This window comes from Lonchura striata, chromosome 6 (assembly GCF_046129695.1).
Source record: "Lonchura striata isolate bLonStr1 chromosome 6, bLonStr1.mat, whole genome shotgun sequence".
Classification (NCBI taxonomy): Eukaryota; Metazoa; Chordata; class Aves; order Passeriformes; family Estrildidae; genus Lonchura; species Lonchura striata.
Genome location: NC_134608.1, coordinates 59806285 through 59821885, shown reverse-complemented (window position 1 = coordinate 59821885; position 15601 = coordinate 59806285). Strand labels below are relative to the sequence as shown.

The 15601-nt window shown below is 42.2% G+C and overlaps 1 protein-coding gene across 3 annotated transcripts in view; it reads left to right on the top strand.

The window, feature by feature from the left end:
• KIAA1549L (KIAA1549 like) overlaps positions 1-15601 on the top strand; it is a 134526-nt gene that overhangs the window by 42317 nt on the left and 76608 nt on the right. For all 3 annotated transcript variants that reach the window (XM_031505078.2, XM_031505077.2, XM_031505076.2), the window contains exon 2: positions 13869-14028. In XM_031505078.2, the coding sequence (XP_031360938.2) occupies positions 13869-14028 (160 nt within the window). The remainder of the gene's footprint in view (positions 1-13868; positions 14029-15601) is intronic.

Below are 15601 nucleotides of genomic sequence, written 5' to 3'. Positions count from 1 at the left end.
GAGGCCACAGGAAAGTAATGTTTGGGTGCTCAGTTAAGAAGATACTTGATATTTCAGATAGAAACTTCTTGATGGTGCTTTGACTCACCCAGATGTTGATGAGGTTGCATTGCAGTTTACCTAAGCAACTCTTTCTCTATTATTCAATATATAATAAAAAAATCAAAATAAACATTATTAATTATCTACCTAAAATGCAATGGTGTTTTTTCCCTCATTTAAAAAAAAAGAAATGGCTTGTCTGCAGAGAATCCTGCTTGCTAAATCGTGAGGTAGTTTGTAACCAAGCAGCAGGTCATTGATCACTGAACACAGATTCTTCCTCTGCCTGTTTTTCCAAGGGAGTGGTATTATCTTAAGGATATTTGTCTCAATGGTGTGCTTCTTTTTGGCATTATATCTTGCAAGCAGGGAGCAACATAATTCTCAGCATTGATGCAAACCTTACCCCAAGATTTATTTGTCTCTGCTTAAAGAGACCACATTTTCCTGGAGAAGCAGTGGGCCAGCAAGGACTAATTTTGTAGTTAAATCACTGGTGGCTCTTCCTCCAAACCCCTCAGGTCAGCTCAGAGGCTGAATCAGTGCAGCATGCCTGAGCTCTTCCAGAAAAGTAACTATACCAATATATTTTTAACCTTGGAGCACTCTGCCACGCTGAGGGGAACCACTGGAAGGTATTTTTTACCCCCCAAATGTTGTTTTCACTTTGCTGGCTGTGGTAGTTCTTGGATAACTGGAATGCAATATCTCGAGGCACATTGTGTGGCACCGAGTGCAGTGTGACAGTGTGACTAATGTGCATCCACAATTAAATAAAGTTCCTGGAGATTTATGTTTTCATATGATAGTGCCAAGAGATTTCGAAGACTTTGATGCTGACAGTTGCAGAAATTGTACTGCATCCATTCTGGTGTTCTGGTAAATTAGATTTCCTGAATTTGCCTTAGCAGAGGTGAAACCTCCTGTTTTTACCTGTTGTCTGTAACCTACTCAGTTTTGATCTGCTGAGTATGAGATTTAAAGTGTGGATTGTTTTTTCTGACTAGATTACTTGCAGGTATATAGTACACTTCGTTACTGATTCTTCACATATCTCACATACCTGAGAATGAAGGTACAGAATAGCTTACAAAAAGAGGAAAAAAGAAGGTACCAAGGGGAATTTAAATGAAAATCAATTTATTTCTCATTGGAATTCAGAAAGTAAGACTTGTCTGTAGGACCTTTGCTTTTACACCTGTTCTGTCTGAGTGTGCTGCTGAGTTATTTCCCAGAAATCTTATTTGTGCTATTTTTTTATCAATAACCTTGAGTCCCTGGGAAAGCTGGGGACCAAAACTAAGGAGAAAAAAATACAAGAAAAAGGATAAAAAGAATAATAAAATAGAAATAATTGATGATTTCTGGCATGTTTTTATGGGGTTTTAAAAAAACCACCCCAACTTTTCCAGAGCTCTCTGGATCTGAGTGCTGAAGCAGCAGGTGTGATTCATCCCTGCCCTGCTGCTCTTGCAGCTGTTTGCAGCTGTGAAAAGCAAGATCAAAATGCTGCCAGGAGAACAGATGGGCCTTCATTCTTAGAAGGGATAGGTTTTAAAAACAGGAGCCAAGATATTTTAGCACTTCCAGTCCCCTCCTTGGATGAGATGGTATTAAGTCACCTCAGTTAAGATGAGCTTTACTAAAACTCAAGTGGTTCAGTAGGGTCAGGGCAGTGGGGATTAGATTTAGCACATTTGCAGCAGGTTGGAATGTATTTATGTAAATAACTAAAAGAAGCCCAAAAAGTTGACTGAGGAGAAAGCTGACTGTATTTCCATTTAAAGAGCTCTCTCCTAAACAAATGGAACTGATGTTTGTGCAAATGCTGCTGTGCGAGGCCTTACTGAGAAGATAAGAGAATTGTGCTTTCATGGTGGAACACAACAAGTCACACGGAGGGAGGCAGAGTTTAATCCCATCCTGGCTCACCCTGCAGTGTAGCTCCCTTTCCAATCCCCTGGTGTAGCATTGTTTCTTTATCATGGGGATAAATGCGTGGCATTAATTGTTTAGCTTCTAGCTAAATTTTGCACTGCCAGTGAACCATCTTATTTCGTAACAGTGCAGCCTCTTTGTGATAGCTGCCAACCGAGGTGCTGTGATTGATGCTGTAAAGTCATGTAATATACTGCCTTCTGTTGTCAAAATGTATTTTTGTTATTGTCAGCATCTTAATGTTTCCAGGCAGAGTTTTAAATAACTGATGTATTTAAAAGAAGCTTTTGGTTGGTGCCCCATGGTTTGCAGGAAGGGAATGTGACTGAAACATATTTATGACTTTGAAGTGACAACTTCCGAGATGACAAATCTTTGCGGAAAATTGTTGTTATTTAGTTTTTTAATTGGAATTCTGGGAACATTCCTCCTACTCTTTTAAGCATCACCTGCTAAGGAAAAAGCAGTAGCCAGTGAAGAATGAAATTAATTGTTAGTGTTTTCTTAAGATTCAGATCACTTTTGGTAAAACCATGAGAAAGAAATTAATGGGAAAGCCAACAAGACAAATCTCTAGACTATGACCAGAATTTACAATCTCATTTCTGCCCTTTCCTGCAAATCAAGCATTTGGTTCCAGCTTCAGGTAATTCAGAATAGCACCTGTCTTTGAGCCCAGATGTCGAGGTAGGGGGTTTTGTGTGTCCCTCTCCTCGTGGGGCCAGAAGAGCTTCCAGCAGGGCGAGCTGGAAAAGTGATGTTCACCATGTTACAGAGGTGCAGAGGAGCATTTTGGGCTTTCCTTCTGCTCAGCTCTGATCTGGTACTGCTCATAGCTAGTTGTGAAACCAGAAGCTGTCTTGGTGTTTCAGCTTTTTTCCCCTGCACCCCTCAGCTGCTTTGCTTTGCTCTTTCAAGGCAGCCCTGTTGGCCCTGTGCAAACCAGACTTTCTCTGTGGTTAACTTTGCCCCAGGGAACTCAAATTCTTTGTAAACTTGCAGGGAAGGAAAGCACCCTGGAGGAAAAGGTGGCAAAGAAGCATCCTTCGTTGGGAGAATTTTGAAAATCATGAGGTAGATGCATGTGAGGCAAATAAATATTTGAAAAATATAATTTAGGTACTTTTTCTTTTTTTCTGTTGGTGAAATTTTCATGAGCGTCTTCTGATCCTTTCACGTTCTGCATCCACATTGTAACTATTTACTGTACTCACAGCTTTAGTTCATGGCTCACCCATGAAGTCACCAGCTTTCTGTGCCAGTGTCTTGATTGATAACAGAAAGGCAGCAACCTTTGGATGGAAATTTCTTCTCATGAGTGTGGCGTGTCACCTCTGTGTTTGCACTCACGGTTTCTGAGAGGTGTTCCTGACATCCAGGCCAGTAAATCTCAATGGTGAGGAAGAGCATGTGTTGAAAGAGTACCTGGAGTGCCATAAATCTGACTCGAGAAATTCTCTGATGCTCTGCCCTGGTTTGTGCAATATGTCACATGTCAGGAAGGTTACGGGAAGAAGCTTTCACCTTCTGGAGCAAAGCTTTGGATTTGGTCAGGGTTGCTTTTTTGTAGTATCAGGTACTTGGATCTTAATGGTGATCCTTTGATTTATTAAACTTTTAACTGAGTAAAATGAGTAATAAATGGCTGCATGACCTGAAAGTTTTAGCATCTTCCTTCGTGCCTTTTCTCTTGGTATATCTCTATTTAATTTTAAAGAAATATCCCGTTCTCATTAGTGTCCCCTGGTTATCCCTATCTCATTTGAATTAGCTCATTTGAATAACAATACCAGCATAGAGCAGATTAATGGAAAACCTTCTTAAATACTATATGGTGCATGTGTTTGACAGTGTAGCAGTAAAGCTCCTAAAATCCTGGTTCGGCTGAGGACTTTAAAATCCAGATATTCAGCTATACTGACATGAATGCAAAATGTTTCCACAGTGTGTGTACAAAGGAAAAGCCTGTCTGAGTATGGCATCATCTCTCTCTTTTTGTAAGAAGTGACTATGCATGTCCCTAAAGATTAACTGAGTGGCTGGAAAGAAATTAGGTTCTGCTTTTGTTTGAGGCTGTTTTTAGAAATAGCTCCCAGAAATTTTTGGAGAACAGAATCTTCTGAAACTTTAGCAAAAAGAGCAGCAACCCAGTGACGAGAAATATCGTGGCAGTACCCGAGGTGGGTCACAGAGATGGCCTTTTTGGGGGTTTAGTTCTGAGTTTAGCTAGAAGTTAGAAGGATGGGGTTCAGCTGGGGATTCGGGGGGAGGATTTTCAGTTTCTGTCCTACCAGAGCTGTGTTTGCCATTCAGTGAGGTGCAGTGTGATGGAGCATGTGAGTTCTGTGAGCAAGCACAGCAGAGGACAGCCAAGAAAATCCTTTTACTGTAGAGGGAAAAATGCATCTTATTTGGCCTTGCTTTGAGCTTTTCAGAGGGAACCTTTTACTTACTGTCTATTCAAAAGCCCCAGATCTTTCTCCTGTACCTTGGAGATTTAAATTAGGAGATCCAGCAACTTGTGCAGTGCTTCTCACCATCTGGAAATGGCATAATCTTTTCTTTCTAATAATGCCCTTTCTTCCAGGCAGTGTCTTATTTTTGAGAGAGCAGCTGGTCACTTTGTAATCGTTAACCATTTACAATTAAAAGTGACTTCAGCTATTAGTAGAATATTGTTGGCCCTGCAGCAGGGATCCTGCTTTTTTAAATGATTTTTTTTAAGGGCTCCTGTCATTTCACAGGGAAGATGTTGTCTAATGATGTGACAGAAGATGCTAATGCCTTTATCTCAGGGAGAAGAATCAACTTTTTCACACCACATCACAGATTAGTTGTGACATTTTTTGTGCTTAGGCAGCCAATGCAAGCACAGAGCTACTGCCTTTGGGTGCATCCACCTGCTTTATCCCTGTGTTTGGGTCTTCCTGACTTTTGGGTTTGCTGCTTGGATACCTGGATATTAAAATCCCAAACGATTCAGACAGATCCATCACTTTTGCAGGGAAATAGGTGAGGAGCAGGTGCAGGCAGCTTGTCCTGGTGGTGGTTTGAGTGTTCATTGTTCCCAGGGGAGCTCCCTGGAGCTGGGCTGGGAGCTAAAGTAATTCTGCAGCATTTTTGGGAACCCCACCGTTTGCCAGTGTTCCCAATAATTTTTCAGATTTAGAAGCACTTCTCAAATATATTTGCATCTGTACCGTGTTTCTTCTGGATTTTGGACTGAAAAGGAAGATTTGACTGGGCAGTTTTGTAACATTTTCGCCACCAGTGCTCAGGCTCCCCCTTGCTGCTTTCAGCCTCTTGTCCTCTGTCCATGAAGGTGGCTGATTTTTTTGTTTTGGGCAGTACAGATACATTTTTGCATTTCTTTCCAAGAGGTGAGAAAGGGGAATGAGGCATCATATTGTTATAAACCTGAGCTGTTGGCACTTTTATGCAGCAAAGAAAACACCGTGAAAATAAAGATTAATGGGCTGTGCACAGTGAAAGTCATAGCAAATAGAAATAACTTTTAAACAGCTTCACAATAGTTTCTAGCCTGAGCCAAGTCTTTGCTTACTGTAGAACAGACAAGGAGCTTAAGAATTAATTACCTAGTTGATATGCATAGTTCATTAATATGTAATGGATATTGCACTTTGTGTGGAATAACCATAGCAGGTCACAGCAAAGTTGCAGGTTGATTTGTTGTTCAGGAGAATTTAATTGCTGCCTGTCATCCTGACTTGACCTCAGGATGTTCTCTGATTGCTTCCTGGAAGCTGAAAGTTTGCTCCACAAGAAAGTGTTTTTCTCTTTTTGAGACTGCCTTTGCTACATTTGTAAAAGGTAGGAACCACAGGGCCATATTGAACTAAAAAAACCAGAAACTAGAAATTTTTTTTAAAAGGGGTTGCTATAAAACGAATAATTTCCAAAAAGTCTATATAGAAGGGAGAACAAGGCGTTGTATGTAAGACTTTTCCCCTAGTTTCTGTCCTTTTTAAGTTGGGAAAGAGGAAAATCACAAAGCCTTATAAAGCAGCTTTCTGTGCTGTCCCTTACCTTCAGTGCTGTCTATCCTGCTCCAGAATATAGTTTTTCTGCATTTTATGTGGACTCTTTCCCAGCAACACCTTATGTTTGTAGTCCCATTCATGGTCATAAGGAGGATTCCCCTCCAAAGAAAAATGTCCCAAAATTTCAAAATTTCAACTCAATATTTGTCTATTGGCTCATTCTTATTTTCAATATTTTAACCTTTCTGCATTCTGGGGCTCTGTAATAGACTGTACTTTTTTGGGTTGAGAAACTACATTGTATATCCAGATGGATAAACACTGGCTATTTGGGGCAAATCTTGAAGAGAAAATAGAACTCACTATTTAGTTGCATTAAAAAAAAAAAAAAGGTATGTCATTTGCTCTTTTCTCACCCTCTCTTCAGGATGACCTGACAGCTTTCTAATCTAAAAATCAATTTAATTTTTATTTATTTATTTTTTTTTTAAGATTAGAGATTTTGTACTTTGAAAGCATTAATAAGAATGAGGCTGCTGAAGGTGCTGGTGCTGCCAGCCTGTTTGTCACCTCCTCTCTGCTGAGCTGTGGCCCCTCTGGCACCCCAGGCACATGAGGAACACACCTGCACATCCTTACTTTGGTGTCCTGGTTTAGCCTCCTGCTGCTGCAGCCCCAGTTTGGCTCTCCCTTTTTGGGGGGAGGTGTTGGCTGAGCTCCACCTGGTCCAGAGGGTCTTCTCTGCTCCTGGGCTGTGGCCTCAAATGATCCCTTGAAGATGTGCTTGGGTTGGTGGGCAGAAAGCTTTTTGGCTCAAGGGAACATTCACAATTGCTCAACAAGCATGTCAGAATATATTGTATTATGTAACCTGGCCCACGATTCAACCTTCTGGAAGCACTGATGTTTCTTTAGGAAAGTTCTGCAAACAATAGTTTTGGTATTTTTCTTTTTTTTTTTTCCCCCCTCTTTGGAGAATAATCTGAATGGTTTTTAGCAGGAGCTCTCTGCTGTCGCCTCTTGTGCTGATTTTGGTGGGGAGTTTAAACTCTGAAAGCTTTATTGAAGGAGTAGCTTCTAGATAAGAAAATACATATTTTTGTTGCAAATAATAATAAAACTGTACTACTATTATTATTATTGGCTGCTAAGTTACTGGCAGTAGCAAAACTGCCACAGACTTCCTGTATTTTGCTGCCTAACTCCAGGTCTAAGAAAATCAACATTTGCAACCCAAACTCTTCTCACTCTTTTTCAGAGTTTGGTGCCACCCTTTCAGTCTATCCTAGCTCTGGAAGTTTAAAATAAGTAAACAAATGTAACCAGTTATGTGAAAATGCCATGTGCTTAAAAATGTAATTTAAAAACAGTTTCATTTTCTTTTTCCTCACAATGTCAAGAATTCAGAATTTTAATGTAAAAATGAAAAATCAACTGCTAATACAGTGTGTTTTACTCAGGATTTTTGGGGTGTTCTTTTGTTTGTCTCATGAAAAGCATCTCAAATATTGTAACACTTAAGGTAAAAGCAGGAGAACTGGCAGCTTTGCTGTTTTATGTTCTCAAATGACCTTGAATTTTTTTGCCACATTGTTCATTAAATCATTTATGCTGATGCTAGCAGTGTCTACAGAAACTTTCCTGAATAAACACTATTCCTTTGCAAAGGCCTGTGCAAATATCTGTTTACAAATAAATAGGTAAGTGGCGTGCTAAAGCAGGCTGTCAGGCTCACAAGGGAATTGATCCTGAAAGTGTTGCTGAAAAAGCACGAAAATATAATTAAAATAATAACAAATACATAAAATAATGACAAATACATAAATAGATATGTCATTTATTCACTTGAATCCTGTGAAAAACCAGATCATCTCAGGCAGAAATGGTCACAGGGATGTTCAGCAGGCTCAAGGGCAGATCCCCAGATCAGGTTCTTGCAGGAAATCAGGACTCCTGGACAGCTAACCAAAATGATTAAGCAGAAGCCATTTATTGTTTACATTATGCACTATTTACACATTCTAGAACTATTGCACACACTAATCACACATTTCTTGATTGGTGCCTCTGTCTTGTCCACACGTTCTGCATGTATTTCTCAGGATATGTGATTGGTTACAGTCCAGGTGCTTCACTGCCCTCTTTTATTCAGTTCTTGTGGTCTTGGCATTCTGTTTCTCAGCCTCTTCTTTCTTCATTTAGCTCAGTTTATGTCTTAGTAACCTCGATGAATTCTGGAGGACTCTGATAGGAATAGCTACAAGCAGTTTGCCGGGGGCACACCGCGGCCCGAGTCGTTCAAACACATTGCTACAGGTTCTGGTTTCTGTGTGATTATGAGCAATCATATTATCCCGTGGCACAGCGTGGTGATGAATCCTCCTCTCTCATTTCCTGAGGATCCAGATGAGCATCTGCCCTGAATCCAACATGCAGATGATGCCACTGGCAGGGCTGTCACCCCCGCCACCAGAGCGTGGCTTTCTCGCCCTGCCTGACCCATTGTCTCTCGCACTGCTCTCCACCTCCCTCCTGCTGCTGAAGCGCATTAAAGCCTCCCAGCAGAGCTGCCTGGGTGGCACAGGGGACACTTTGGAGCCCCAGGCCAGGCTGGCACTCAGGACAAGTCACACCAGCCTGTGGCTTCGCAGAGCAGCGCTGGTGATGACAGCTGTGGAGCTCCCGAATCCCAGCAGCTGAATTTGGGCTGGGCAAGCCAGCAAGGCAGGCCATGCCAAAAGCATTTTGGCAAAAAGACCATCTTACCTGCAGCCCTGGATTTTAATTGATGGCCAAGAGGTTGTCCCTGATGTGGCAAGCTCTGCTGCTGGAGCGTTGGGACCCAAAGGGAATTAACTCTGTGAGAGCAAGGAAAAGTCACCACCACCCCAAACGCAAGTTTGCTGCTTTGGTCTTCACATGAGAAAACACATGGCAGTGCAATTGAAATAACCAAATATTGTGCCCAAATGTTTTTCTATTATTTGTTATAAAGTCCAAACTTTTGCTTATTGAGCAGGAAACCTTGTGCTATGTGGTACCTCCTCACAGATGTTTTCACTCACAGTAAAAATGTTTCATTTCAACAGAATTCTGATGGTATCAGGACAAAATATTTTTTCCTGATTGTAAAAAAAAATAATAGTTTTCAGTTATAATTTTCTAAGATCACTGGAAAAAGGGCTTTTTTTGAATGTAATGGTGGGTTTTTTATTGTCTGGCTCTTGTAGACATTGACTGATAAACAGAGGCTAGGATGTAAACAATCTCAGCTGTTGGTAAAATAATCTGGGTTTAAATCCATCAGGACAGAATTTTGGGTTTTGAAGGTCAAGATCTAATCTGGGAAAAGTTACAGCTGAAGCAAATGTGAGAAGGTGTCTGTTGAACCACTTAACTTTTCCTAGAATCTGCCTGAAAAAATGTATATTAATGAGATACCCGTGAAGAATAAGATTTCATTTTCTGGTTTCTTTACCTTTGCTCTTTCGCAGTTTCCTCCTGTCATCCTTTCCTGATGTAGTAGCTGTAGGTTTGGCAGCTGCCAAAACCACCTTTGTTCTCCCTTCCAGTATGATCCTGGTGGTCCCTCCAGGCAGACTTTTTGGAGGATGAGCACAAAGCACACTGACCAGAAAAGCAGGAATTGTTCAGTGCTCAGGACAGGTGTCTCCCTAGGCTGGCTAGTTGTCAGGGCTAAAAAACACTTATATGTTAATTGTTTTGTAAAAGTTGTGTCATTAAGCTGCAAATGCCTGTGGAATGATGCCAAAGTGAGATGTATGGGATACATAGGTTGGGAGATAATGATCTCATCAATGTATAATTGTGATAACATATGATGGAGGCATAGTTTTTGCCATTCTGCACAGTGAGCAATATTTTGACATGCTACATAGTTATTTTTATAAATGCTTTGCTGAGCATTTATATTTTCATTGGTAGTGTATTTCACATCCTTTGGCTCATGAAATCTGTATTTTTGTGCCATTTCTCAAATTGTAAACTCTTAATGAATAATGAAAAAAAATGATAGCATTAGAAAAACTCTGAAGTGGTGCTATACAGTGTAGGCTTAATGCTCTTCAATGGAAGTAAATTTCCGAACCCTGTGATTAGGGTGTGCATTTTTTCACTGGTGTAACAGAGATTACTGTTAATTTCTGTTAATTCTGTTAATTTTCTCATTGTATCCCCTACCAGTCATATCTGACCTTTGGTCACTCACTTGTGGTAGAACAATAATAAGCAGGAAGCATCATACTTTTGAGAAGACAAAAAGTGGTTTTTCTGGTATGTTAGTGATACTGTTTTAAAGAGGAGGTGCAGCCCTAGGGTAGCCCTATCTGGTACTGGATAGGGTGGGGTAAAGTGCTGAAGGATCTCTCAGCAATACTTGTAGGTGGGTGGTTGTTTTTCTAGAATCCTAGAATTATGAAGGTTGGAAAAGACCTCTGAGATCATCAAGTCCAACCTTTGGCCAAACATCACCATGCCAACTAAACCACAGCACTAATTGCCTCACCGAGTCATTTCTTGAACACTTCCAGGGATGGTGAGCCTGCCACCTCCCTGGGCAGCCTTTTCCAATGCTTAACAATCCTTTCTGTGAAGCAATTCCTCCTGATGTCCAACCCGAACATCCCCTGATGCAGCTTCAGGCCATGTCCTCTCATCCTGTCACCGGTAGCCTGGGAGGAGAGGTCAATCCCCACCTTGCCCCAGCCTCCTGTCAGGCAGCTCAGAGAGTGGTCAGGTCTCCCCCGAGCCTCTTTTCTCCAGGCTGAATGCCTCCAGCTCCCTCAACTGCTTCTCACAGGGCTTTTACCCTCCAGAACCTCCCAGCTCCATTGCCCTTCTCAGGACCTGCTCCAGCCCCTCAATGTCCTTCCAGAACTGAGGGGCCCAGACCAGGACACAGCACCTGAGGCGTGGCCTCAGCAGTGCCCAGCACAGCCTGGAGAAGAGGAGGCTTAGGGGTGACCTTATTGCTCTCCACAACTCCCTGAAGGGAGGTTGTGCACAGGTGGGGTTGGTCTCTTCCACCAGGCAGCACTGACAGAACAAGAGGACACAGCCTCAGCTACGTCAGGGAAGGTTTAGCTTGGATACTAGGAGAAAATTTTTCACAGAAAGAATAATGAAGTACTGGAATTGTCTTCCTAGGGAGGTGGTGGAATCACCATCTCTGGATATGTTTAAAAGAAGACTGGACTTGGCACTTGGTGCTATAGTCTAGTTGTGGTGTTAGGGCATAGGCTGGACTTGATGATCTCAGAGGTCTCTTCCAACCTCATTATTCTGCGATTCTGTGACAGGGGGGACAGCCACTGCCCTGGTCCTGCTGAGTATTTCTGATCCACACCAGGTGCCATTGGTCTCCTTGCCCACCTGGGCACCCCCTGGCTCATGTTCAGCTGCTGTTGACCAGCACCCCGAGGTGCTTTCCAGTCAGTCCAAGGGGTTGTTGTGACTCAAGTGCAGGACCTGGCACTTCGCCTTTCTGAACCTCATCCTGTTGGCCTTGTCTCATCCCTCCAGCGTGTCCAGATCATGCAGGGACCCTGCAGGTCCCTCTGCAGGAGCCTCCTAAACTTCAGGAGCTCAACATTCCAGCCCAGCTTAATGTTGCCTGTGAACATCTCGAGGATACCCTTGATCCCCTCACCCAGATCATCAATAAAGATATTAAACAGGGTTGGCCCTAACACTGATCCCTAATGACTGTCCCCAGCTGGATGTGACAGCATCCCCACCACTCTCTGGGCCCAGCCATCCAGCCAGTTCTTAACCAGCAAAGAGTGCACATGTCCAAGGCATGGGCTGCCAGCTTCTCCAGGAGAATGTTTGGGAGGCATTTTCAAAGGCTTGGCTGAAGTGTTTGCTTGCAAGTAATTGTATTTCTCACAGTCTGGAATTTTTATAAGGTATCTTTGGAGTTAATGTCCCTTAGGGCTGATTGATTTAGAGCTGTATAAAATGCATATTGCTTATGTAATATAATGTTTGGATTTCTGCTGTGCCTTATAGGGCTACAATTAGTCTTATATAGGTATTGTTTTATTAATTAAATTTAGCCTTTACAGTACTTAATAGCAGTTGGGGATTTTTTTTTTTTTTTTGTAATATTTTGTCTCACAAATGAATAATTAAAGCAACTTGATTGGAAAACTGAAGTTCTGTCTTCACTAAGCTGAAGATTATGGAAAGATACATACTTGATATATTATGGGGAAGATGTCTTTGTCAGTCATGCAATAAGATTTCTGAACATGCTCTTTATCAGCTTCACTTTTAAATGTTATTAATTCAGGTGATCTGTAAGTAATGCAACCAAAGTTGAGACAACAAAAACTTTCTGTTGTTGAAGATGCCTTTGAGTTGATATTTTGTATTGACTCAGAAGTGGCAGAAGGACATTATTAGAGTGATGAAGGGTGATGAAAGTGATGAAAGACCTTGAGGGCAAGACGTGGAGGAAGCAACTGAAGTCTCTTGGCTTGCTCAGCTTGGAGAAGAGAAGGTGAGGGGTGCCCTCATGGCAGCCTACACCTTCCTCATGGGGACACTCACTTTATTAAAGGGGAGAGGTCAGGGTCTTTATCACACCTTTAGGTGTGCACAAAAGTGCTCAGAAATGTAGAAAACGTGTTTTTCTCCAAACTGGACTGATTTTTAACTTACTGCTCTGGCATATTGGAAATGTTCCTCATTACTGCTAAAGGAAAGGTCCCTCATCAGTGATGGCTGTGGTAGTGAGGTTACTGCTAGATGGATTTTGGGGTTGTTGGAGGGGGTGGTTCATCAATAGGCTGAAATGTGAGAGAATAACAGGTAATCTAGAGGCAGGAGGAGCAGCTACTGGTGTGTACCAGCAGTGGTTCAGAGCACAATGCATGCTGTGGGGAGATCTTATTGTGGCTTTCCTGTTGATTTGGATTGTCTCCTCCTTCATCAAGTGTGTTCAGCTGTCGATAGATGTAGAAGTGAAATGTTTTCCTGCCTGCCTTTGTTTCCATGATGCAGTCTTGGTTTGAAGAGTTTTTGATAGGGAGCTGTAGCAGTTGATGCCATCCTAACAATTCTCAAGCACAGAGCATGTCCTTCAGTTTAAACTCCATGTATTGTGTCTGGTTACTACCAGGATGCTGAATTTATGGCAGTTTGAAACAGATGCTGACAGTCAACATCTCTCCATAGGCATAGAGAAAATCTGCTGCATTGGAATGCATCACACATAGGTTGCAGAATATTGTATAATTTTCTTAATGCTTCAGTAACTTGAGAGCTTGACTTTAACAGAGAAATTGGCAGCTGGTAGGGAAAAGAAGGATCAAAAACTGAAGGACAGGAATAAGGAAGTGGCTAGAGGATATTTTTATTCAGTGTGTTATCTTCTTTGCAATATTTGAACTTTTTTTCACTTCTTGTCAATATGAGGTAACAGTAATGCTTTTTTCCAGGTTTATGTTGTCTCTCTGCTCATAATCATTCTCATTAAACCGATGTGTGAAGAAATGCATGAGAAATAGTGCAGTCTGTGAGAGGACTGATGCTGACAGGTTTTGCTGTTTTAGAAAAGTAGAACATTGAATTTCTTAAGACCCTTTAGGACTTGTGCTAGAGTAGTTCTAGGACTAAGTGCTAAAAAAAAATCCCACACCAGGACTTTGCAGTCATTTTTCAGTTCTGAGATGAAACAAGACAGAGGTGCAACAGGTTGGGTAATGATGACTTCACCAGCAGAGATATTTAAGCTGGAGATTGCCTAAAGTCTGGTTTTGCAAAGCACATCACCTAGTTCTTAATTTCAGCATGTTTGAATCCATTCTAGCTGAGCAAAATTAATCTTGTCTTCTTTCCTACCTTCTGTTAAAAACCTGCCAGACTCACAAGGATGGAAAAGCCAGCAAAACACAATGTGCCTTCCAGCATAGGGTGGAGAATATCAGAAACCAGGCCACACCAGTCTCCAGTCCCCTGACGACACATCAGCAGCCAAGGCCCAAAAACAAAAGCGTCCCTTCTGTGCTGCAAATCTCTCCTGGTGGGTCAAGTTCCCTGGTGGACTCTGCAGCCTCCTGTCCAGCCTGCTGACCTTCTGGAGCAGCTCCATAAGAGTGGATTGGGCTCCTTGTTCCCCTGCTTGTCTCTCATTGCCATAGGTGGCTCTGTGGCTGCCTCCCTTTGCTTTTCTCCAGATCACTAGTGTGTAAGTTAACCTGTGCCAGGTGAAAGGTCTGGGGACTTCTTTGGTTGCTTGGAGGGCAGAGCTCTGTTCTGTTGCCCATCCTGGAGCTGCTTCCCTAAACCAAATTTATAGTCTCCAAATTCTGGAGAATATAATTATTCTTGCATCTCAGTGAAGGAGGTAGTAGTGGCCGTTTTTCACCATGGCTTAATAAAACTCTTAAATACAGGGATAAATGGAAGATCTCTCATGGGTTTGGGTTTTCTTTTTTGGTTTTCTTGGTGGGGTTTTTTTGTGCGTGTGTATTTTTTTTCTTTTTAGAGAGAGAAAATGCTGAATAATTCCAGCACATTCCTGTGGAATGCACACAGGAGCCTGAACGAGCTGGTCTGGTAACCTACTGTGGCCTGTGGATATGGAGGATGGGTGGTGTAGAAACTTAGGAGGAAAGAAAACTGTAGAAAGAAAGAAACTTAGCTTTAAATAGGTGCAGTGTGACCCATTCTCCCTTGTGCTGTAAGGTCTCCTGCTGCTGGCTCCTGTCTGTGTGGGCTGATCCCAGTTGGTGCTGTTGGCTCTGCTGACCCCTGGGTTCATGAATGGCTGGAGCCAGTGTCCAGCCCATTTTATGTCTCTCAAGACCTGCTCTGCTTGCCCTGCCTCCCCATTATGCTGGGTTATTCACGGGGCTGTGGAGAAGGTTGGCATCCCCTGTGTCTGATCCAGATGTGCTGCAGCTGGAGGGCAGGATTTAGCTCCATGTTTTCCCTCTGCTTGGCTATGCAAGGGGACAGAGATTGGCATGGTACCAAGTGCCAGGACTGAGGTTTGATCTATTGTCTTGACGCGGGGGAAGGAATTAAAAACCAAAACCACCACCTTAAATTTTCCTCTTGAGTGAATCTTAATCTTTAAATTAGTACAAATGTGAGTGTTCCCATTCTGTGATTTTAGGATAACTGTAATCATTTCAAGAAAACAAAGCCTAGGAACATTATAGTGTTGAATGCAGAGTAAACTGGTGTTTGAAATGATGTGTTGTGCATCTGCACATGTCAAAAAAAGAGTTTAATGTCCTAATTTGTTTTGGATCTTGCCCCCCTTTCCTCTTGTTCGTCCCTGTTTTATTTTCTTCCCTTTGTGCCTGTAATTGCGCGCGTTATTAGAGCTGGCAGGATGAGCACCTCCAGATGCATCCGACAGGAACGCAGCCAGTGCTGACTCGATTCCCATGTCAGACTGCATGCCAAGGCAGTGAAGCTTGCTTGTCAAAACCCATACCCTTTCTGCACTGCTTCTAAACCCATCTTCTCACACAGTGCTTTGACACAGGGTGACTCATGATAACCTCAAGAATTGTCCCAGGCTTAAGAATGTGTCTTTTAGTGTGTTGAGACATCCTTGGTAAAAGTAGGATTTTGGAATAGCA